The 23,440-nt window shown below is 50.4% G+C and overlaps 1 protein-coding gene across 2 annotated transcripts in view; it reads left to right on the forward strand.

The window, feature by feature from the left end:
- Window positions 1–7,979: 7,979 nt before the first annotated feature.
- ZBTB40 (zinc finger and BTB domain containing 40) overlaps window positions 7,980–23,440 on the forward strand; it is a 39,328-nt gene continuing 23,867 nt past the window's right edge. For both annotated transcript variants that reach the window (XM_031044286.2, XM_013127634.3), the window contains exons 1-5: window positions 7,980–8,097; window positions 13,939–14,723; window positions 15,324–15,457; window positions 20,479–20,674; window positions 21,191–21,333. In XM_031044286.2, coding sequence (XP_030900146.2) covers window positions 13,991–14,723; window positions 15,324–15,457; window positions 20,479–20,674; window positions 21,191–21,333 — 1,206 coding nt within the window. In that variant the 5' untranslated portion in view covers window positions 7,980–8,097; window positions 13,939–13,990. The remainder of the gene's footprint in view (window positions 8,098–13,938; window positions 14,724–15,323; window positions 15,458–20,478; window positions 20,675–21,190; window positions 21,334–23,440) is intronic.

Here is a 23,440-nt window from a genome sequence, read left to right on the forward strand (position 1 = left end):
GGTGGGCAGGGCTGCTGCATTAACAGTGTCAGTCACCTTTGTGTTCCCCAGGGCAGGAGTATGGGCTGGGGCTGGGAGGAGGAGTGCTGGGCTGTGCAGGGAGGCTGCTGGGCAGGGGCAGCTCACACACAGAATGACTTTTCCTCCCATGTGAACACAATGAATCCCTGAAGAAATTTGGTGCTGGTGCTGACCTAGTTGGGCTGGAGTTGCCAAGTAGCACTGGCCAGTGGTAACCTACTTTCCCATGTCAGAAAGGGCTGGAGGCTGCTCTGTCACAGCAAAGGGAGTGTGGGGAACACAGAAGACTGCCTCCATCCTCCCCTGTCCAGGGTCCAGATCAGCCTTCCTCTTCTCAGGAGCCTGTCCTGCCCACATGGAGAAGAGTCTGAAGTCAGCGCCTCAGCTTTCATGGAGCCACTAAGGAATGCTGCAATGAAAGAACTATTTCAGGACAATGTGAACTGGGCATTGAGTTTTCTGGATTGCAGTTTTCCAGGCCACAATCAGGCAGCAAACACAGTCCTTACACAGCTCTGGTCCTCTCCCACCAGTCCCCCTCTCACCACAACTGCAGGAACACAGCATGATTTCATGGGTGACAAAGATGACTTAAATAATTCCTCTCCTTTCCCTCATGCCTTGCCATCCCCTCCACTGTTCCTATCCAGCTGACCGTGGGCTGCTGTAGAGAGCAGATGGGGGTTATATTTAACCCCCAAGTCATCCCCACAGCTTGATCTTTAGCACAAACAAATGTGTCAGCAGATGGCAGGGACAACAAGCTGCAGCATGAGGATGGAGAGATGATTACCAGCAACTCCATAAACTGATTTTCCCTGACAAAAGAAGCCTCCTTTGTGACACCACTTCCCAAAATGTCCTGCCTGGTATTTGGACTGGGATATCTGAGAGATGGCATATAGGCTGCAGGTTGCTCTGCCTGCATCAGCTAGAGACAGACTCCATCTTGATGGATGCCAGCCATCAGGGCCTCCTTTACTCAGCCTTCAGTGATCCCATTACACAGGACAGGTCCCAGTCCATGAGAAAAGACCCTTCTGAAGTGCTTGGAGCACTGCTCCTCCGTGGTGGAGGCCTGGAAGCAGGATGCTTCCCAAGCAGGAACACAAGGCACAGATCTACCTGCGTGTCTGAGTGATGGAGAACATCAAGCCCTTCTCTGCTCTGCAGCTCAACCCTGATGCCTGGAGAGGAGCTCGTGATACAAACCATAGCCCTACCTTGGCACCATCCGAGATGTGCAGGAGCCTCCATCCCTTGCTCCTCCAGCAGTAGTGGGAAAGCAGAGCATGCCTTCTGCTCCCAGCCAGCAGCAGGCACTGGTGTGCAGCCGCCGAGAACCAAAAAGGGGACTGGATGGAGTTTCTGCCCCAGCAGGGACATGGTCCATGCAGCAACTGGGATGGGACGTGCTGAGGGACATGTGCCCCAGGGGCAGCTTGGAGGGAGAGCAGCTAAATCTGCCTGCAAGCTATGGCTGGAGCCCTGCCAGCACCTGCCCCCTCTGGAAATAGCTCTTACAGAGAACGGGCTGCAGGCACGGAGTCCTCTTCCCCTGTGTTGTTACGCAGCACATGATACATGAAGCAAGTTGGCAGCGGTCAGTCTGGGGAGAGCTGCGGCAAGGGAGGGAGGGAGATTAATAGGAAAACAAATCAGCACCTAGAAACGGAGCAAACGGACAACACGGAGGGACCCAGACCACCGGGGATGCTGGAGCGCAGACAAACCCATGCACATGCACGGAAGGAAAAACAGGCTCTGAGCAGAACTGGCTTCCAGGAGTAAGAGAGGAAAATTAAAGGGAAACCCTTTACTATCTAAGTGGGGATACGATTTCTGGAAGAACAGAGCCTTCAGCCCAGGAATGGTGTCTGAAGCACTGCAACAGCTGAGAGAGGTGTTGATGGGTGCTGTCACCAGAAAAAATGAGAGCACAGAGATACTGGATTTTACCTAAAGCCAAGACACGGGAGAAGAAATAGATACTTGATTCTGGAGTAGGGAACTATGCATCAGCACGGGCCTGCAGAGGTAGCACAGCAGAACCTGTAAGGGAGATGCTGACAGAAGCAGATCTAACACAGAAGAGATCAAGACTAACAGTTATAAGTTATGACATTGTTAATGAGAGGTAGCTGCCAGTGTTCAGGACACACTGGCTGAGAGGGATGTACAATGGGCACAAGGGAATAGCATGGCCAGAAAAAAAGTGTGGCACTCGGCAGCAGTGGAGGAACTGCTCAAGTGTCCAGTGCAGTTTGCAGCTTCCAGATGTAGGAGCAGGGATCCTGCCGAGGCAGAAGCTTCCTGCTTTGTGAACAGAGCATCTATGGACAGGAAGGGGGGTTGCACTCAGAAAAGAAGCTGCTGACTGCATCCTCTGGAAGGGATGAACCCTCCAGCTCTGCCGTGCACAGTGATGCCCAGTCACCATGAAGGAGCACCTACCTCAGAGCTTTGGACATCAGCTCTGAGAAAAAGGGTTCAAGTAAGTTGAGCTGGGTTTACCTTGCACTGCCCATGCAGATGGATCTGCAGTTGTTTAGCTTGCTACAGCACTGGCACAGCTGGAAGGAGAAGCTTAAGGGAAGTAACAAAGATGCCAACAGAAGCAGGTACTGAGACAGGACAATAACTTGTACAGCAAGGTTGGTGAGATCTCAGAAAGTCAATGTGACAGACACCAGCAGTTCCTACCAGCAGGTGAGGGGTGAGCTCTGGACCACATTTAGGGTGGGATTTTGCTTAAAAGAGGCCAGGCACTAATACCAGGGGACTGAAGAACTGACATCATGGACAGATGCCTAGGCATGCTGAGTCGAGGATGAAGGCATGCCTGGAGTGGTGCCAGGGCTGGATATTGATGCTCAGCTGAAGACAAGCCCTGTGCCCCATCCTGAAAGGAATCTCTGCAGCCTCCTGAAACTCCAACCCATATGTGAAAAGACAGGAAGAAACCTGATCACATTTAGTAATGGGTCACAGATACACAATCGCTGCAACAGCAGCCACAGAGCCCAGGAACTGGAGTCTCTACAGGACACTAAAGTCAGAACCTGATGGAGAAGAAGCACTGAAGATACATTCAGAAAGCCTGATGTGTTCTGCTCAGACACTGGGACACCACATTCAGCAACAGAGTGGACCCAGTCTGTATCTTGTGGGAACCTGGACGCAAGAGATCTGTCCCCACATACCCCACAGAAGGGAGAAGGAACGGCAAATGCCAAGGTCTTTGAAGGGGAGGACCCTGGGAATCACTGCAATGAAAAGCAATAAAGTCAAAAGACAAGGAAGCTGGTGAACCAAAAACGACAAGAGGGCACAAGGAAGTCAGTCACCTCTTAAGTGAAAATTCATTTTGGCTGGAGAAACACAGCAGTGACACACTCCAAACCCATTTCCAATCCCTGCTTCTTAATGCGAATGTCTCCTTCCCAAAAAGACCTCATTAGAATCAGTTTTGAGGGCACTTTGGCTGGAATAACAAGGCAACTTACAGTGTCTGAATACAACCTTGGACTGCGCTGGCAAAGGCAAGAAGATGGGGCAAAGGAGGGACAGAGACTCCTCTGCCATGGAATAGCTGCTCCCTTGGGAAGAGAAGTGAGAGGAAATATGGAGTTTGGTACATGGAGAGTGCACTTTGCTTGGTAACTCCCAGCATCTCCCCTGGGACAGCTTGGAGGAGCTGGGCATGGTGTTCCGCTCCATTAGTAATTACTTTATGCCAGCACATGTAAATACTTATTCTGGCACAGGCTCCCAGCCCAGTGCTGTGTGCAGTCCTCCTAAGCCCTTGTAGCACTGACCCCGCAGCACAGCCTGCTCTGCCAGCTCCCTTGGAGGCCGACACTAGGAGCAATGAGATCCATGTTTGCACATGGACAGGCTGCAAGTCACTTGCATCAACAGCACTCTGGAAACTTAAAGAGTATCTGTGCAGGTGAAGTGCATTTCCATGTGAACCAGCTCACTGCTTCCCCTCACGAACTGATAGTGCAGCCCATCCTCTTCCCTGAAATCAGACCCTCAAGAGAGAAGCTTTGGGGTTAAAAAGATGGAAAGGGAAAATGCTTACAGTAAAGGGAAGATAAAAGAAGCCTCCATCACTTATTTTCTGTGACAGCTTTTGCCTGAGACTGGGTTCATTCCACAGCTACCAACCCATGTGAACAGCAAAGCTTCCAGTGGAAACCGGAGTCCTTGCAAACTGATGTGGCTTTGAGTGGTACAAGAACCGAAATCTGCCTCTTTCTGAACTCCAACAGTGCCCTCAAGTGCTCAAAGGAGAAGCCGCAAGGCAGGGATGGAGCTTGTCACCACCCAGGCTGCAGTGCAGAGTAGATTATGAGCTAGGAGGGGAAAGATGTGGCTGTATGGCCTAGAGCTTGGGTCACTGAGCTCAGCTGAAACGGCTGCATCCCCTTGCCTAACTTATTTTTCCCTTCGTGGGCAGATCTACACCATGTAACAGCCCCGCTGTCACCAAGAGATGCTCCAAGAGCATCCAGTGCAGATCCATGGTCCGTGCTGCCTGGAAAAGATGCACACGTCAAAAGCTTGTGAAAACAGAATGGTTTGGACTTGACCACTGGAATGATCCCATCCAGCCAGACCTGGACACGTCCCTCTAGAAGAAGGGACCTCCTCTGGAAAGGAGAGGACTGAGTTTTAGTGTCCCAGCTCCGAAGGGAGGTTGTGTTTCACCCCATTTGACTCCCTGCTGTGAGCTTTCCAAGCTGTGTGGATAACTTTGGCAGAGCAAAGCAGAGCAGTCCTCGCTCCTTCAGTGAGCTCTGTCTCAGCAAGAGGGGCTCTTTCAGGGAACAAGAGATAAGGCCTGTTTGGATGTGTGGGACCTCTGCCTGCTCTCAGTGAGACACCAGGAGCAGGAGACACCAGCCATGCTTCTCTGGGCTCTTCTGTGATACAAGTGTCCACTGGCAGGATGGTGAGCTCAAAAGCAGCTCACCTTGGTCTCATCTTCCCCTGTGGGTTCCCTCGAGAGTCACTTGGTGGAGCTTTATCCGATGATCCTACACTCAGGGGAAAGAAAACACTTGGTACACTTCCCTCACCAGCACTTGCTAGATGAGAATTAAGATGTTTCTAAGGGACAACAGGGTGTTACTATGATGGGAATTGACAATGGTATGTTGGGATACTGTTTTTGTCCTATTTCCTCATCCTCATCTGGGGAAGCTGCCCTTAGCCTGGATCATGGCATTGATTTACATGATGCGGTCCAAAACCCCTGGAGAGCTGGCAACCTGCCCTAGTGGAAGGTGTCCCTGCCCATGGCACAGTCTGGAACTGGATGAGCTTTAAGATCCCTTCCAACCCAAACTATTCTGTGACTGCCATTCTGTCACCTTAGACTTGGTAGGAAAGGATTTGCTGCTCCAGAGAAGGCACCTACTGTAACACACAGCTCCTGCTCTGCTCTGGTTCATCACTGCCTCAGACAGCATGAGACAACCCCACCAGCAAAAGCAGATCCAGCAGTGATGGGGATGGTGTTTCTAGTGCAGTAGGCAGCACTCGTTGCCCTTTATCCCAGTGATGTTTCAGCCAGTGCCAGCCCCTCCCTGCAGTGGATGGGGAGCAGGTTTTCATCTGATGCAGCCTGGTTGTCACCTTTAGGTCAGGAGCTGTCAGCAGCCACACAGTAAGAGTCACTAGTCACTTCTCAGGGCTCCAGCATCAACTTGCTTTGATCCTTACCAGTCTGGGGATAAAAATAACCAGATCTGGGTCCCACACTTTTTCATGGGGGTCTCTTCAGCACATAAATAGGAGCACTTAGGAGAAAACTGGTGGAGTGGGAACTGGCATCTCTAACAGAGACAACTAGCTGCTGGAGACCAGCAATGGACCATGGTGTGAGCAGGTCCCCAGGAGCCTCTCTCCAAACCTCCAACAGAAAATCTCCCGTCCTGCTTTCCTGCATGCACCAAAAGTGACCTTGAAACCTGCTGCTGCGATGGCATTCCTACTCTGATGGCCAGAATTGTGGCCAAGGATCCCAGCCAAAAGGCATTTCCCTGGCAGAGCACAGCGGCCCCAGAGCAGAGCAGGTCTCATCACGACACTGTGGGTTTCTAATTAATACCCATTTGTTTGCAGGCTGATCTACCTGAGTATATGCCAGCCTCAGGATTTCAACTGTATCCCTGTGGGAAGGGCCTGACCATCACCAGGACCCATTGCCCCAACCCTGCCACTCTGCCAGGTCACACACAGTCTGGTTTCAAGGCTACATAGCCGAGGGTATTGCTATCTCCACCTCCATGCACTTATCCCGAAATTAGCAATAGTTTATGTAAATGAGCTGGCTCATTAGGTCTCTCCTTCAATCCATCAAGAGATGGCAGCAGCTTGCCCCTTCCAGGTCTGGGAATACAAATGGCAATGCCTGAGCCTGCTGCTCAATGCACATTCTAGCACTTTACTTTATTCTTTCTTTTTTTCATGCAAAATACAGCCAAAATCCTTCTGTGACGGTGCAGAGAGCAGAGGACATGCTCAAGTTAACACACAGAAGAGGGACCACATCCTTGCTGTGAGGGCACAATTCCTACCCTCGGTGCCTCGCTGTTCCCTGCACACTGATGGCTGGGGGCAGTCCCATGCTGGGGCCATCTGGAAGCTCTCAAAGCTGCTGAGGTGAAATGCACCCAGAGTCCTGCTCTGAGCTGAGGCTGGACCAGGTTACTGGCAGGGAGAGAAGAGAAATACACTGAGGTCTTGGGAAGGAACACGGAGGACCCCAGCCATGCCAGAATGGACCAGGTTGGAAAACACCTTTAAGCTCATCCAGTCCAACCATTCCCAGCACTGCCAAGGCCACCCCTAACCCATGGCACTGAGGCCTCATCTCCACCATGTGTGAGCCTTTGCAGGGCCGGTGCCTGCAGCCCTGACCTGCGCAGCCTGTTCCAATGCCTGAGCACCCTCTGGGGCAGGAATTGTTCCTCAGCTCCATCTAAACCTGCCCTGGTGCAGCTTGAGGCCGTTTCCTCTTGTCCCATCCCTTGTTCCTTGGGAGCAGAGCCCAGCCCCTCCTGGCTCCATCCTCCTGTCAGGCACTTGGAGGGAGCCATCAGGTCCCCCCTGAGCCTTCTCTTCTCCATCTGAACCCCCCAGCTCCCTCAGCCATTCCCCATCTCTCTTGTGCTCCAGGCCCTGCACCAGCTCCATTGCCCTTCTCTGGCCCCACTCCAGCCCCTCAAGGTGAGGAGCCCAGAGCTGAGCACAGGATTCAAGGTGCAGCCTCAGCAGTGCCCAGTGCAGGGGCACAGTCACTGCCACTGGTGCTGATCCAGGCCAGGGTGCTGAGGGCTTCTTGGCTGCCCAAGCACAAGCTGCTCATGTTCAGCAGGACACACATGGAAGTCTCACCACCTCTGCCCGTTCCACCCCACGTCCTCCCACATGGAGAAGCACCACAGGGGCTTTTCAGTACCTGAGGGCTCCTTTCGGTCATAGGCAGGGGTCTCAAGATGGAGTAAATGAGTCTTCCTCTTCTTAAACTTTTCACCTTTTAATCTTCACACATGGCCTTAGGGTTTGGTCCGTACCCACTCTGCTTCTCCCCCGCTTATCAGTAGAACCAAACATCTGCTTTTGCCCCTTACCAGCAGAGCTAAGCATCTGCTTTTGTCCCTTACAGTAGAACTAAGCATCTGCTTCTCCCCCTCATCAGTAGTCAATGCCTTGCCATGTTAGGTATTTACGACAGACAATACTTTAGTTTAAGTAAAGGAATTCCTTTAACCCCCTTGTACAATTTCTCTGTCTTACCCCTGTACATTGGTTACCCCTCTATCACCATGACAACGAGCTCCCTCACCACACGGCAAAGGGAGACCCTTGCGCATGCGCGGGTGCCGCCGGCTACATATACGCCCGTCCCCACGCCGCCCTGCGTCACGTGGCGCGGGAGCCGACCCGCTGCTGCTTCAAGATGGCGGCGCGCGGAGGGGAGGGGCGGCTGTTGTTGAAGCTTTATTGTTCCCGCTGCTGTTGCCTCCGCGCTCCGTGTCCGCCGCGCCGCAGCCAATAAAGGTAACCATGGCGACGCCGGCCGGGCCTGGGCCTAGGCCTGCGCTGCGGGGACAGCCGGGCCCGCCCGGCTTCTCCTTCCGCCGCCGGTCTGACCCGAGGGGCGCTGCGGGGAGCTCTGCCCTTTCCGTGCCCGCTTCCGACCTCCCGTCGCTTCGTCATCAAAGCCCCGCTGCGGTCCGGGCTCTGCGGCGCCGGTTTGAGCTCGTCCCGGGGCAGCGGCACGGCAGGGACCGAGGCCTGCGGAGTGTTCAGCAGGAGGGCCCGGGCCTTTGCCGCCGGCCTGGCGTGAGGGCCTTGTTAAATAGAGGGGTGCTTGGGGGGTGCTAAACGGGTGGCCGGGGTACTGAAGGGCCGCTGTCCTCGTTGGAGCAATGGCCGTGCCCCTTCTGCCTTAGTGAGCTGGGTGATTACGTTCTTGCCGTGGAAAACACGGCAGTGTTCTTTTGTAACCTGCACTAAGCGGTGCTTCCAGCAGAATCCTGGCTCTGAGCTTGTAGCTGGATTCCACTGACTCCCAAGGTGTTTCTCTTTAGATGTCCTCTTTCAGAGGACCTCTGTCTAGTTAAGCTACGTCCCCTGCCTGGTCAGAAGGTATCAACCACTCCAGAAAGTTCTCTTAAATGTAGGTGTGGAATTTTTCATTTCCCAAACTATACTGTTTCTATTCAGAGAGCTCACCGAAGTGTTGTGTGCTGTTCTGCTGCCTTTAGAGACTGCACTGTGCTGAATTGAGTCAAAACATTGCTTGTTTTCCCCTTGTTATCCATCTGCACTGATGCTCTGAACTGAAATAAAGTAGATTGAAAACCACTTTGGTGTGCACTAGCTCCTCGGACTGCATTTTACATTATTCTCTGGGGGAGCTGCCTACTCTGGCCCTTTCGAGCACGTCAGAAGCAGGTAATAACCCCTCAGCATCTTTCAGTGCTTCAAAGACTGAATTACTTTTGGTGAGAGGGGTAAAAGGATTGAATTGCAGTACATGATTTTGAGGCTTTCCACTACATCTCCTTTTAAGGTCATCGTCTTAGGAATGAGGAAACTGGTCAATTCCAATGCTGATTTAAGGTTGTCACTGCTCTTAACTCCTCAGTGAGAAAACTCGAAAGGTGCCTGTTGTTTTTGGAGGCTGCTGTGGTACCTGAGGGGCTGCAGGGCCAAGGGGCACTAGAGAACATACCCAGAATGGGCAGTGATGGGGTGTGCCCCTCTGAGAGGGGCAAGGAGCCTTCCTGGAATGGGTCCTGCGCTTGTTTTGGTGATGTTTGCTCTGGAGCCAGGCTGAGAGAGCTGGGCTGGGGCAGCCTGGACAAGAGAAGGCTCCTGAAGGGGAGACCTGAGAGCAGCTCCAGTGCCTAATGGGGCTGCAGGAAAGCTGGAGAGGGGCTTGGGACAAGGGCCTGTAGGGACAGGCCAAGGGGAATGGCTTGAACCTGCCCAAGAGAGGGGAGACTGAGATGAGCTCTTAGGCAGAAGCTGTTCCCTGTGAGGGTGCTGAGGCACTGGCACAGGGTGCCCAGAGAAGCTGTGTCTGCCCCATCCCTGGCAGTGTTCAAGGCCAGGTTGGACACAGGGGCTTGGAGCAGCTGCTCCAGTGGAAGGGGTCCCTGCCCATGGCAGGGGTTGGGGCTGAATGAGCTTTAAGGTCCCTTCCAACCCAAACCAGGATGGATTCTGTGATTTTAGCTCCCTTGATTAGAAAGCTGTGAGTGCAGTGCACGGGAGGGCTGCTCTTGTGAGACACTTGGATCAGCTCGAACAGAAGGGGCATTTACTTAAGGCAGAGAAGTTGAATTTTTCCATTTTGTTTTTCTCTTTCTGTCCTTTTATTTATTTTATTACTTTTTCCCCTGCCTGCTTTGTTTAGCTATTTAGAGCTCCCACGTGAATTGCTTCTTCTTTGCAATGGGTGTGCAGGTTGTGTCCATCAGTGCATAGCATCGCACTGCACTGTGCTGGCAGCAAGAGGGAGCACAAGGCTGTGGGTTTGTGCCTTTTAAAAAGCTCTGTGCTGGTTTTGCTTAATTCCTTGCCAGTGCAGCAATAGTGGGTTTTTTGTTTTGTTTTTAATTACTTTTTTAAGCTAAAATAAGCCTGCTCCATGTGCATCCCAAGGAAGAATGTGAGGCACGGAGCCCATCTTCAAGCTGGCCACAGAGATGCTACTAAGCAATGAAGCAAGGAGCGTTGATCTCATTATTATACTAACTCCAGCAGGTGTGTAGACCAGCACCTTGTAAAAGCCCTTAATTGTGCCAGTGAGGGGTGCATAGAATCCTTTTGCCAAGGTAGTGGCATTGAAACTCTTTCTGTGCTTTGTGATGGGCCTTCTGATAGTGTGAGGGTGCTGTGGCAGCCTCACAACTGCAGGGGAGGGGTGGTCTCATTGTGCCTCTGTGGAGCACCCATCTCTGCTATATCTTCAAGTACTCAGTCCTAAATTTAGATTATCTTTTGATGAACCTAGTGATGTGGATGGCTTTTTAATCTGTGGAATCTAGATTGGAGTAATTGTATGAATAATGAAGAGAAGTAATTTGGAAAGTCCATTACAGTTCTGTAGGTTGAATTGGGTGTTCCTGTTCCCCTCCTCTATGGAGAAGAGTTGGTGCTTTTCTCACTTTAATGTAGCTTAAAGAAAAAGACATGATCCCCCTCAAACTCTGGAGGTATGTGAGGGTGGAAACACCTAGGAAAAGGAAGCTGAAATGGGACAGCAGAGGATAATGTTTGCTGCAGACTCTTTCTGGACCTCCTGTGCCTGAAAGGTTCAGAAGAAGAAGGATTTTCTTTGCTGAAGTGGGTGTCCTGAGAGCATTCACAGATGATAACTTCTGCTTAAGGTTGACAGGAGAGCCTTTATCAACATGTGGGTCAAGTACAGTCTTAGGAGTTTTAGGCACTTCTGAGAATTTGGCTCAAATTGATTCACAGTCGCACTGGAAATGGATGGAATGAAAATTCCTAAGCCACCTTGGTATTCTCCCTGGGAAGCTGATGGGACCAGGCCAAAAATGTCCCCCAGTGTTCCCCAAAAGGTTCATTTTGCAAAGCCTGTTTGTCATACAGCTGAGATGAGTGAATATCTTGTCTCCTTTGTCCCCCTTTCTGACTCCAGTGAGCCAATACTGCAGAAGATGACAGTGCTGGTGTGGCTCTGGTGTCAGCGGCCCCAGAAGCAGCTTAAACAGTGTTTTACCTGAAGTGTGAAATCCATAAGAAGTTCCCAGTGAGCGTGGCTCTAAAGAGGATGCTGAGAAGCAGCTTCAAGCTAAAAAGTGACCAGTGGTGCTGGCAGAGGCAGATAGCTCTTGTTCTGCTAGCCCTCATCCCTGCTGAAGTGCTAGTTACCTGCTCTCAGAGAGAGTCCTAGTTCAGCCCTGTCTCCCATCCAGGTCTCCTGAAGCTGTCTAGAAGGTGGCTGGGAGATAAAGCCAGACAAAATTTGGGTAAGAAATGAGGCACGTAATTTAACAGAATAAGTATGGCAGTGAAAGGTCCTCCACCTAAAAACCAAAGAGTTCTTGCCATGACCTTGCTGGAAGAGCAGCTTTAGCCAAGCCCAGGTTACTGTGGCCAGAGATATAGGAGGCAGTGAGGGAGAAGTCAGGTTGCTGTTGGTGCTTCTTCCTTGCAGAAAAGCCTGAAGCACTTTCTAAGTAGGGGGCAATGCCTTGAGGATGGAGTTGGCCCTCATTAAAAACATCTGTTCTCTCTGACAGTACTGAATCTTTGGGTCTCTATAATTAAAGAAGTAAAATGTATTTAAACAAGTATGTCTGATCTAATTGCATTTTCTAGTGCTCTGAGTTGCTATAATAAAGAAGGCGAGGTGCTGCTAGGCTGCTTAGAGCTTTCACGTTTTGAGCTGTCATGGGCAAATATGTCTTCTATATTCTTGCCAGGAATAGAGAGAGCAGACGGTGCTGCAGCTTCTTCCAGCTTGCTGTGGTGGAAGTGTTGGGTTTTGTGCAGAAGGCTATTCATGGCAAAGTGAGCAGGCATCTCTTCCAGGACATTGATGCTTCCTGCTTGTCCTTTTGGAGGAAGACCCACAACTATTATTATTTAACCAGCAGATTCAGTTTCTTCTTAGATACTGGAATTCCTTCAGCTCCAGAGAAGGAGTGGGTGGACTAAAACTGCTATTATATTGAGCCTGGCAAAAGGAACAGATCTATTTCTTCTTCCACGACCAGCAACTCCACTGATGGCAGCTTGGTTACTCATGATTTACAACAGTGTGGGAGGATCGCAGGGTCTGTGTGGTTAATGGGTTGGAAGTGCAGGTGATTGGCCCTGTGTATGAGTGAGGGACTGGATCTGGTACTTGCAAAGCAGCAGAGATGAGCTGCAGGCCAGACAGCCTTTGGCAGCAACGTGCCCAGAGAAGCTCTGGCTCCTGGGAAGCAGGAGGGTATCAGGGACTACTTAGGTTTCCTGCTTTCTGGAAAAGGCCTCAGCTATCCAGTGCTCTCGCTTCAAAGGTATTCAGATGGGAAGCGTGATGCCTCTGCTTTGAGGTGATGCCAAAACCATCTTATCCTGATGGTTGAAAAACAAGTTATAGTACTTCATCTTTAAGGCATGGGGGAGTTCTTGGCTGAGCAGGAGCGCTCTCATGCATGGGTGTTATCCACCAGCTCAGCTGTCTGTGGCTTTGGGCAGGAGGTCCTGCTTCCCATAGCCTCTGAGCTCCAGAGGGCTTGGCACCTTGCAAGACACCAGCTCAACCTGCCCCCAGTGTCTGCTGGCAATTTGCAGTTCAGTGCAAGCTGGGAGTAGTGCTGAGCCTGCTTTTGTGCGGGGCAGCTCTTAGGATGGTGTATGAGCATCATCACACCTCATGCCCTGATGATAGGCAACAGTACTCCTGTTCTCTACAAGACAGTAGGAAGCTGAGCGCAGAGATGTTAAACAGTTGAAGGTCATGTAAATCCTGTCCATGTGGGTGCTCTTCCTCCAGCACTCATGCTGCTTTGTTTCAGCATCATTGCCAGCACCAGTGTTAGGCAGCCTTGAGTGTCGACAAGGCAGTAACAGCTTTATCCTGTCTGAGATAAAACCTCCAGATATCCCACTGATAAACTGTTGGCAGATGTCCTGTCTGTTCTCTCTCCTGCAGTGATAGAGGGGAAGGAAGAGGGAGGCTCTGGTAGACGGGATTAGGGCTGTGGACTTCTGCAAGAAGTTACAGTTTGGGGTTAAAGACTTGTAAATCAAAGAGTTAGGACTGGGGTGTGCTGAGAAGGGAGGTGCTGAAGGCTCTTGGCTGAAAGCAGATCTCCATCTCTAATGCCTACTGATCTCAGCAGGGAGGTGGGGAGTAAATTAACTGGTCCCAAACCACTTGATGCTTTGCAGGTCAAACTAACACCTCCAATTCGCCTGTGTTTGGTAGATGATCTGAACAGGTCTTCCTGCACTGTTTCCCCACCTGCCCTTTCAGAAACCAGGTCCAGCTTCTGGATGCAGGCAAAGCCTGGCACTGCGGTGCCTGATTTGAAGAGTACTTGCACCTCCTTGAGCTTTATGGTAGGAGGCACATCAGGGAGTCTCTTCTCCCTTTTTATGCCACCTGGGGCTCAGTATTCATTCCCAAGCTCTCTCTCTGAAGTATTCCTATTTGAACAATATCTAGACTAGCTCTAGCAGGATAAGTTGCTAAATTTGGGGACTGTAAGTTCAGTCCATGGGGCCTCTTGCTGCAACCACTGAACTGCAGTGCAGTGAACTACTGGGAAGTGTAAACTGAAAGGTCATTTTTGCTTCCTCTCTTTCTGTCTGGCTCCTCTATGAGCAATGTGCTAACAGCATCGTTGTTGTTTTTTTCACTAACAGGCTTTTGTGGAGACCATAGCAGGAGGAGGCCAGTAGACCCTGTCCTGATACCATGGAGCTTCCTGGTTACAGCAGGCAGCTGCTGCAGCAGGTCTATACTCTCTGCAAAGAGCAGCAGTTCTGTGACTGCACCATCTTCATTGGGAATGTTCACTTTAGGGCACACAAGGTGGTTTTGGCTGCTGCCAGCCTGCTTTTTAAATCCCTTTTGGACAGTACAGACACCATCTCCATCGATGCTTCTGTGGTGACCCCTGAGGAGTTTGCACTCTTGCTGGAGATGATGTACAGTGGCAAACTCCCACTGGGGAAGCACAATTTCACCAAAGCTATCTCCGTGGCAGATAGTCTGCAGATGTTTGATGTGGCTGTCAGCTGCAAAAACCTCCTCAGGGACCTCATCAGCTGTTCTACTCAGGACGAGGTAGTAAGTGAAGTCTCCAGCCAGGCAACAGACTCATCTGAAAACCATGCTGAAGCTAATAACCTGCCCCAGGCTGAAAAACCTGATGAAGGAAAAACAGATAACCTCATACCACAGAGACTTTCACCTTTTCTTGGTCCTGAAGAAGCAGAAGTGGAAGCAGATATTTCTCTTCCTGGCCAGGACCTTACTGTGAATCCCACATGGGTTCACCAGGATGGGATATCAAGTGACTCCAGATCCCTCCAGGAGGATCCAGGCTCTCATCCTGATCAGCCCGCGTGTGCTGAGCAGGGTGGCTCTGCAGAAGAGGAGCTTCCTGAACCTGCAGAGGAGAAAGGAGGAGCGAGGAGGGATTTAGGTGAGACTTTACAGGTCTGGACACAGCATTGCCTCTTGTATGCAGCCATGTTGACTGATGTTTTCCTGTTATTGGGCATCTTTTCCTCTGTGTTTTAGTTTGCCCTAGGCTGGGAGCAAATCCCTTTCCTGCAGGGATTTCTTCCTTTGGCACTGTGCAATACTCTCCTTTGGTCTTTGCAGTTGCCTCACACTCGCCACTTTACCAGAGCTGTAGGGAGCAAGACTTTCTTTCTCATGCATGTGATTGCATCTGATGTAGAGTAGGGATCTGCATTAGTGCAGGTTGATAAGGCAATCTGTATAACAGTAAGTGAACAGAGTTGTCTGCTAATGCTACTTTATCCCTTAAACTCCTGTTCAGCATGGGAGGAAAACAGAGGCTGTACTGGGTTTAAAATAAATGTTCCATTTATAACTGGTGTTAAATAAGCTGTTGGTTTTCCCTCCAGGCTGTGTGATATCTTCAGAAGGGATTTGTGAGTCACAGTTTCCCTATTATAACCAATGTGCCGGTTACAAACCGATGCCTTTCAATCACATCATGCTTTCTGTGAATCCCTTCAATTAGCAAATAACTCATCTTGTTTCTCTCACACAGCAGCAGACAGTGAAAGCTGTAAACTGGATTTCTTTCTTCGATATGAAAGCATTTTCTCTGAGGCCCTTTCTGATGCCCAGGCTGTGCTGAACAGACTAGAAGAGTGCAGAGAAATTGATGCCTCTCAGAAGGAGGTAGGTGTGTTGACTTGGGTAAATGATGCAAGTTTTTTCTATCCCCTGCTGAGGGCTAGAGTAGTTTGTGCCCTGGTTAGGAGATCGTTTCATGGCAAACTGGGGCTCTGGTGCCTGGTTGCTTGAAGGGCAATATGTGCTCACCTGAGCCATACCCTGGGCAGAAGCATCTGTAAGATCAAGCTGCTTGTGCACATAGGTGAAGAAATGTGTGTCCTACCCTGAAGACGTCTTCATTGTGTTGTAGGAGTGTTCCACCACTGATTTCTCTCTTCCTGTTTAAGGCATTTGCTTTGGGAACTGTATCAACTTGTCAACATATGAGATCCCAAAATAGGCTTCCCGAGCCCTGGGTGAGGGTTGGCCGTGGAGCATCTGCTCTGTTCTACATGTGGCAGGCTGCTCGAGGGGAGTGTTGTGGGGGGCTGTGGGTGCTGCCCTGTGGTGCTCTAGAGCTGTCACTGATGAATGGTGCTCAAGTTACTGTTGGGGGGTTATTTGAGTCTGCTACTTGCTTCTTGCTGGAGGGTGCTCTGGGCTCTGAACGATGATACCAGGCGTTGTACTGGCTTGAAGGCACCACAGAAGCAGCAGATGAGTCCTTGCTGGTGTGGCAGTGGTGCAGGAGGACTCGGAGCTGGCAGTGGTGGTGTGTCTGGTGAGCATTGGTGCAGGCTACACTCTGCTGTGTCATTGCAGGCTCTGCGCAGAAAACTGCAGCCGCTACAGAGCGAGGCTGGGACCACACTTGCTCTCTTCACCCTGGTAGAGCTTTTTCCACACCAAGCTGCATGAACTGCCCCGTGTGCCTTTTCTGTATGTGGAAAAATGGGAGTGTGACTGTTTTATGGCTGCCTCTCCAGTGGCTCTGTGGTTAGCTGACCTTTTGAAGGCAAGAAGTGCTGTTCCATACGTTGGGGAGCTGTGATGCTCTCTAGGTTCCCATGCCCTTGCTAGCTGGGAAGGTGTCTGGATTCAAGTCACTTAGTCCCTTCAGCATCAGTATGATCACAGGACTTCTGGGCTGTGGTGGCATTCTGCTTTTAAAAACCCAAGGCAGCATGTTTATTAGGAAAAAACCCTTATGACAGCAGGGAGGAGAATTCCCTTGGTTTGGGGAGTGCAGGTTTCTTTTCTGATAAGCCTTTCAATGTTCCAGGAGGAAACCCGTGCTCCCTTAGCTGCTGACCCTCCTGATGGTCCCGAACTGAACATCTTTAGGAGTGAGACATGGATCCCAATTTGTGTTTGTAGCAGCAAGCTCAAGCATCACCTTGATAAGAAAAATATGTCAGGTTTAAGTTTTTACCTATTCTGCACCTTGGCAATGGGAGCAGGGCAGGAAGGGTGCTGTGCAATGTGGATGGGCCCTGCCAGAAGCAGTTTGGCAGCTCCATGCATCCGTGCAGGCAGGCAGCACCTATGCCTCATTGCCTTCCCCTGCCTGCTTGTGCTGCTCCAGGGTTGCAGGGCAGAACTTCACTGCACAGCTCCCAGGCAGCTGTGCTGCCTGGCTTCTGCTCTGTGTAACAGCCCCATTTCCTATTGCCATCCAGTAACTGTTGTTTATTGCTTCTTCAGCACCTCCAAGAACCACCAGGTAGGGTTCACACACCTGTGCCTGGCCCTTTGTGCTCCCAGGTGAGCTGTTGCAGCAGAAGCCAAGTGAGGGGTTGTGGAGCTCAGAGGCACTCTGGTGTCTGACCACAGACCAGCAGCTGGGCAATCTTTCTGCAGCTATAAATAAACACTGAATAAATGAGAAATGGATTTTCTTTAAGCCACTCTGAAAAATCACTTCTCAGCTGTGACAAGCATGAAAAGTGTCAGCCCCAGGGCAGTGTGAGGGGCACAAACTGCAGCCTTTTGTAAGCAGGGGCTCAGCTAGATCTGTCCCTCTCTGAGCTCCCCTCTAGGACCAGCAGGAGCTGTGGGCACCAGCACTCAGTCTGGGCTCTGTTTTTAGCAGACAGAGCAGCTTTTTTCCACAATGGCCTGGTGTTTTTCCTCGGGGGAGACACACTTGTGTGCTTCTTAAGTCATGCTTAAAGTGCAAGCTCAGCTCCAAAGAGGCCAGCTTGGGATGTGTAATTAAGGCTGAGATTGGTGCCAGTGGTTGACATCAATGGATTTGTGGGTTTTTTTCCTGTCTTCTTTCCCCCCACCCTCTGTCCCCCGACTTTTCTGTATTAGTTTGCTGCTCATTTGCTTGCAGTCTCTTTGGTGCTTCAGGGTGAGTAGCAGCAGGTCTGGAAGCTGGTGAGATGCCATTTCTTTGTAGTAAGCTGCTGGGTGCCCTTGCCCTGCTCTAGGGAAGATCTCCCACCCCTCCTCCACATCCTTCCTCAGCTTAGGAGCCTTTGGTGGGTGGCTGGTCTCTGTAGGCAAGCAGCAATGGACAGCAAAGCCTGGGAATGTGGGGATTTTACAGGGCTGTCCTGGTGTTCAGGCTCCTCTGATTTCAGTGGGATTTTGCCTTGGACATAGCCGCTGTTTTTCTGGTCGTTTGCTTGTGAGCTCATCCCTATCTGGGTGTCTTGTTCCCTGCAGCACTGCTGCCTGCTCCCCTCCAGCATTGCTGCCTTCTTTCCTGCTACCTCCAGGGGGTTTCTTAGGACCTGGGGTTTTTCCCCAAGGAGTTTTGTGCTGTAGACCTTGCTTTTGTGAGAATTATTGCTTCTCTCTGAGTTTGATGTTACATTCTGCTCTCCAGGCTGAACAATGTGGATGAGTTCCTTTTCTGTTTAAGGAGATGTGATTTTGGGGGGTTGTTTTTGTTTTAGAGTCTCTCTGTGTATCTCACAAACTATTCCGATCTAATTTGGTTCTGGCTTGGATGAAACCTGCTTGGAAATGAGAACAAGGCTGAAATTGCAGTAATTTGGGGAAGCGTAGAAGAGCTTTGCTGGTGTCGAGTCTTATCTTCCTCTGCTCTCTTAGAGAAACTCAATTCAAATTATTGCACAGCTCATTTGTTCCCTCTGCTACTGGGTTCAGATGAAGTGGAGGAGCGCTGATACTCCCGCATAGAATAAATGTCACTGTTCTTGTGGATCATTTCCATTGCCTATGGGCCTGTCCAGCTATTGTCATCCTTCATTTGCATTTCTGGATGCAGCATAAAACAGTTTCCTGTTGTCTTCTGCATCCCGATTAGGAGTGATGGAGAACTTCCCCCCCAACCCCGTTCTTGTGTACTTGTGGGAGAGTTTGGGCTGAGGTTTCTGAGTAGGGAAACAATCTCTCCTTGATTTCCCTGCTCAGAGAGATGGTCTCTTGCTCCAGTCTGGAAGCTGGATGTGTGTTGGTTTGTGCCATAAAGAGCCTGTTTGGCCAGGAAGGCTCTTCTAAGTGTCCCAGACAGTGAAAGCCTAATGGATCAGACTGTGTGGGCACGTTATGACTAAGTGGAAGCCATGATTCCAGTGGATATCTGTATCTCTCAGTTTTCTCCAGGATCTTTGGGAATTGTTAATGCTTCAGACCAAGTCTAAAATGCACTGTGTACTCTTTCAAAACAATGCTAAAAGGCTCTTGTGTTCCCACTGAGCAACGTGTCTGAGGAAAGGTCTGGAAAAAGACTATAAATAGCAGAGCCTTTCAGTTTCTGCAGACTCATTTCCATTAAGCAAATCCATGCACTGAGGAAAGGGTGATACCTGAGCCCCAGGTAGCAATGCGGAGCTGATTGGACTTAGCAACAACTGAAAACAAAGGAGAAAATACTGCGACAATACAAGTTACTTTTCATCCCTGTCATAAACCCAGGAATTTGGCAGGGTGCTGAGCCCCTTTAGGATGGTGAGAGTCAAGATGGGTTGCATTTCATTCTGATCTGGAAGGGGCCAGGCCTGCAAACCTTGGGAACAAGCATGATCTGGTTATTGAGTCTCATTACAAATTCATGTTTGCATTAACAAATACCTTTCAGCTGGGTCTTCAGCATGCCTGCAACATCCCCTTTCTTCCTTTATAACAGAGCCCTTCATGTCCATGTTTCTGTTTGGCAGGAAAAATGCCATTAGCGGGTAAAGAGCTGGGACTCCTGCAGCTTCCCCTCTGAGGATACTCTTTGCTATAGGTCATTGCACTGTCATGCTGCCCTTAATATATGAGCATTTACACCTGCTAGGAAAAGCAAGTCCACCATCCCCCTGGTGCGGCCCCAAGCAGTTGCATTCAGTCTTTTTATCATTGAAATAAAAATGACAATGACAGCAGAAAATGGTCGATCTCTCTGGAGCTGGGCTAAGCTCTCCACTTCAAAGGTACTTTTGTAGCATCCCTGGAGTCTCTGATAAAGGAGCCTGCTCTGAAAGGCTGGCATCTCTCCTGGAGAGCTGGGAAGTGTGTGTCTTTAGGGGTGATATTTATGGCGTTAAAGGGCTCCAGGGAAATGGGAGCAAGAGTTCCAGCTTGTTTCTTTTCCTTTTATTTCTATGACTGCACAGGCATGTTTGCCTCTGGTTGCTGTTTTGGGTCGCTGGAGTGGGTTTTAGAGCTCTGGGCATGATTATCACGTATGCAGAGAGCCCACAATGTTAGGTTTGCTGCCTTCTCTCCAAAGCTCTCTCTGGGAGATACAGTTCCACTGTGTTTTGAGGATGGAGATTCTTGGAAGTCCCATTTAAAATGCCTTCTGTGCTAGTGTTCTACAGTGAAAACCTGTATCCCCTGCCCTAGCTTTGGGCTTCAAAAGTAACAGCATTTAAACCATGTTTTATTAGGTCTCTTATTGGCATTTGGCTACTAGGGGAAGAGATGAAGTGATGTTTGGTGCTGGAACCTGCTCCAGTCTGTGGGGCTTGCTGTAAAGGTAAGGGCTGGAGGGCAGGGCTTGCTGCCTTCCTTCACATGGCTGGTGGCCACAGACCACTTGAGTTCAGTGGTGGGTGTCTATGTGGTTGTTTTGTTGGTTTAATTTTTTGTCCCCTGAGCAAACCCCCAGGATTCGGCTTTTTTGTGTCAGTTTATACAGGGCAGTTGCTTCTGTTGTTAAAACTTTCCCTGTTCTGTTGCAGGCTCTGGTTTCCTGCCTTGCAGAGGCAGGGGAACAGTCAGTGTTCAAGAAGCTGCTGAGCAAGGTGAAGGATGCTCAGGCCCTGGATGCTCAGACCCTCGTGTCTTTACTGAAGCTGTTTCAAGACACAAACCCCAAACTGAGAGAGGCTTTGCTGGAGAGGGAAGAGGGCAGTGGAGAAGCTCTGCAGCAAAGAGGTAGGGAATGGAGTGCAGCCACTGGCAAAGTGAGTGGGCAACCTTACAGGCAGAGTGGGTCTCCAGAAACCCTGTGTCCTCACTGAGATGCAGGAGGTTTCTGTCATGCTGGCCAAGATCATGGAGCCTTTTCATCCCGCAGCAGCAGGTGTGGGCAGTGCAGGGCTCTCCCCATCACTGCCTGCAGGGCTGGATCGATCCATGGCTGCATGGGTCAGAGCACAGCTGAGCCTCGGGATTGAAAGCTCCTTTTTCACTTGAGTCTGACACAAAGCAGTGGCCTTGCAAACCTGGTGTTAACCTCCAGCTTGCTTTATGGCTTTGTGCTCTGTTAGATAAATGAGACGTTTTCCTTTCATAGAGTTTAAAGAGAATAGTAAAGTGTTTTTCCTCTACTGCTTGTGCTTGGGATGAGCTTTGCTATTCACTTAGATCTTTCACAGAGTCTCACTCGCTTCGGGAGCCTGTCAGTTCCTTCAGACTGACTTTGTGTTTCTGAATCCTTTTTGCCCCTAGAGAGCACAGACGAGGGAGAGATGCTGACTGCTCGCTTGCTGGGATGCAGGGAGGAGCTGATCCAGAGCGTGACACAGCTGAGCCCCATCCTTGACTTCTTGGAGGCAGCAGAAGAGGGATTCCTGACTGCCTCAGAGAAGCGGGTAAACCAATCTGAAATAAGGAGAGCTGTGGAGGGGAGGGTGGGGGGCATCTGTGGGGCAGCATCTCACCGCTCTGTTTGCCAAGTGATGTGCTTGTCTCACCTGGAAATTTCATCTCCCTTGTGCACAGCGCAGATTGCACAAAGGTTGTCTTGGGTCCTTCTGTCCTGAACTGTGGGGATGGGCTGAGCTGTGAAGGCAGCCTCAGGATGATCACAGCCTGGTGCAGTGTCAGATTGCCCTACAAGCAGGGGATGTGCCTGGTGCTCCTATAGACCCTGAAAATGCCTTTTTGTGAGCCAGGAGAAGGCTCTGTAGTGGTTTGGTTTCAGCAGAACCACTAATGACCTCTGTGCTGCCTGCTTGCTAATGAAGTCCTTGTGTAGGTGGTCATCAGCTTACCTTTCAGCTGACTCTCCCAGTGTTAACTCTTCAACTTCTATCACACAGTTGTCTGCAAGAGCAGCACATCCACTGACTAGTATGTGTAAGATCTGTTTCTGATGTGTTGAATGCAGCAGTTGGTGGGAGAACTGTTGCTTTCCTGCAAGCAGTTGCTTTATGTATACTGATTTGCAGAAGCCACAAAGGAGAAAAGATTTCCTTTGTGCTTTGTGGGGAGCTGGCTATACCCTCCCTGTGCAGCTAAAACTTGCCAGGTGCATGCTGTGTTCAGTGTGCAACCTGCACACGTCCTGTCCTGGCTTTCATGTCAACATAAGAAGGACAATGGGCTGCTGGAGCAAGTCCAGAGGAGGCCATGAGGATCCTCAGGGGCTGGAGCAGCTCCTGTATGGAGACAGGCTGAGAAAGGTGGGGCTGTTTAGCCTGGAGAAGAGAAGGCTGCGTGGAGACCTCAGAGCAGCTTCCAGTGTCTGAAGGGGGGCTATAGGGATGCTGGAAAGGGGCTCTTCATTAGGGACTGTAGTGATAGGATAAAAGATGATGGGTTCAAACTGAAGCAGGGGAAGTTCAGATTGGAGATAAGGAGGAAGTTCTTTACTGTGAGCATGGTGAGGCCCTGGCACAGGGTGCCCAGAGAAACTGTGGCTGCCCCATCCCTGGCCAGGTTGGATGGGGCTTGGAGCAAGCTGCTCTAGTGAAAGGTGTCCCTGCCCGTGGAACTGGATGAGCTTTAAGGTCCCTTCCAACCAGACTGGGATTCTATGATTCTCCTGGTGGTCTCCTGTGACTGGCAGCTGATGAATTTTCCCCTCCCAGAGCAGCATGATTGAGCCTGGAATGGGGATGTGAGAGGATGGAGTGAGGTGCGTGTGCAGGAAAGGGCTCAGAGTCTGCTGGGGATATTGTGGCTGTCAGCAGAGCCCTGCACGTTGGAGCCTAGTGCTGAGCCATGAGAGCTGTGTCAGCAGCAGGGAGATGATGATCTTTCATATATCCCTGTTCCCTTTCCCTGCACTCTTCTTTTCCTCATAAAATTAGGTAGTTAAAATGCAGCCGTTTTGAATCTCCCTTCCATTGAAAATCAAGCAAAAAACCCCAACCACCAATGCACCAAAGCATTCTGTTGCCATAGGTGTGCTCCTTGGGCACAGGATACAGCCTTGGATTTGCATCATCATAGACTAGGAACTCTAGCCTCGTTTGGTGAAGGGGTGATGTTGGCTATTTCTTAGCCTCTTCAGTCACCATGTGCTCTGTTTGCTGCAGAGCCTCCAAACCTGCTCTAAATACGAAATTCTCTCCATGGGATCCCTCCATGCTCTTGTTTTAGCCCCCAGGTAACAATATTGGCGAGCACTCCAGTGGGGCTGGGTGCATAGCTTTATCTCTGCTGTGGCATAGGGAAATACAGCAGAATTGCCAAGTGTAGAATGACCTCAGGGTGGTGGGGTTCCTTTTTTGCAGGCTTGCTTTATTTGTCTGGGGGTTTTTCATGCCCTCCAGAGAAGTGGGAAAGTGCTTAATTAGTTTAGAAGTTAAACTGATTAAAGCAGTGGGCCTGTGGTGTGTGTGCATTTGAGATCTCTGGTGCCTCAGCTGCAGCACTGGGGAAACAAAGATGGAATTAGCAGCCACCTCTGAAAGTTTCATCTTACCTGATTGATCCAACGTTGCACTAGAGCTCTGGGCTGGCAGAGAGAGG

This window comes from Melopsittacus undulatus, chromosome 12 (assembly GCF_012275295.1).
Source record: "Melopsittacus undulatus isolate bMelUnd1 chromosome 12, bMelUnd1.mat.Z, whole genome shotgun sequence".
Classification (NCBI taxonomy): Eukaryota; Metazoa; Chordata; class Aves; order Psittaciformes; family Psittaculidae; genus Melopsittacus; species Melopsittacus undulatus.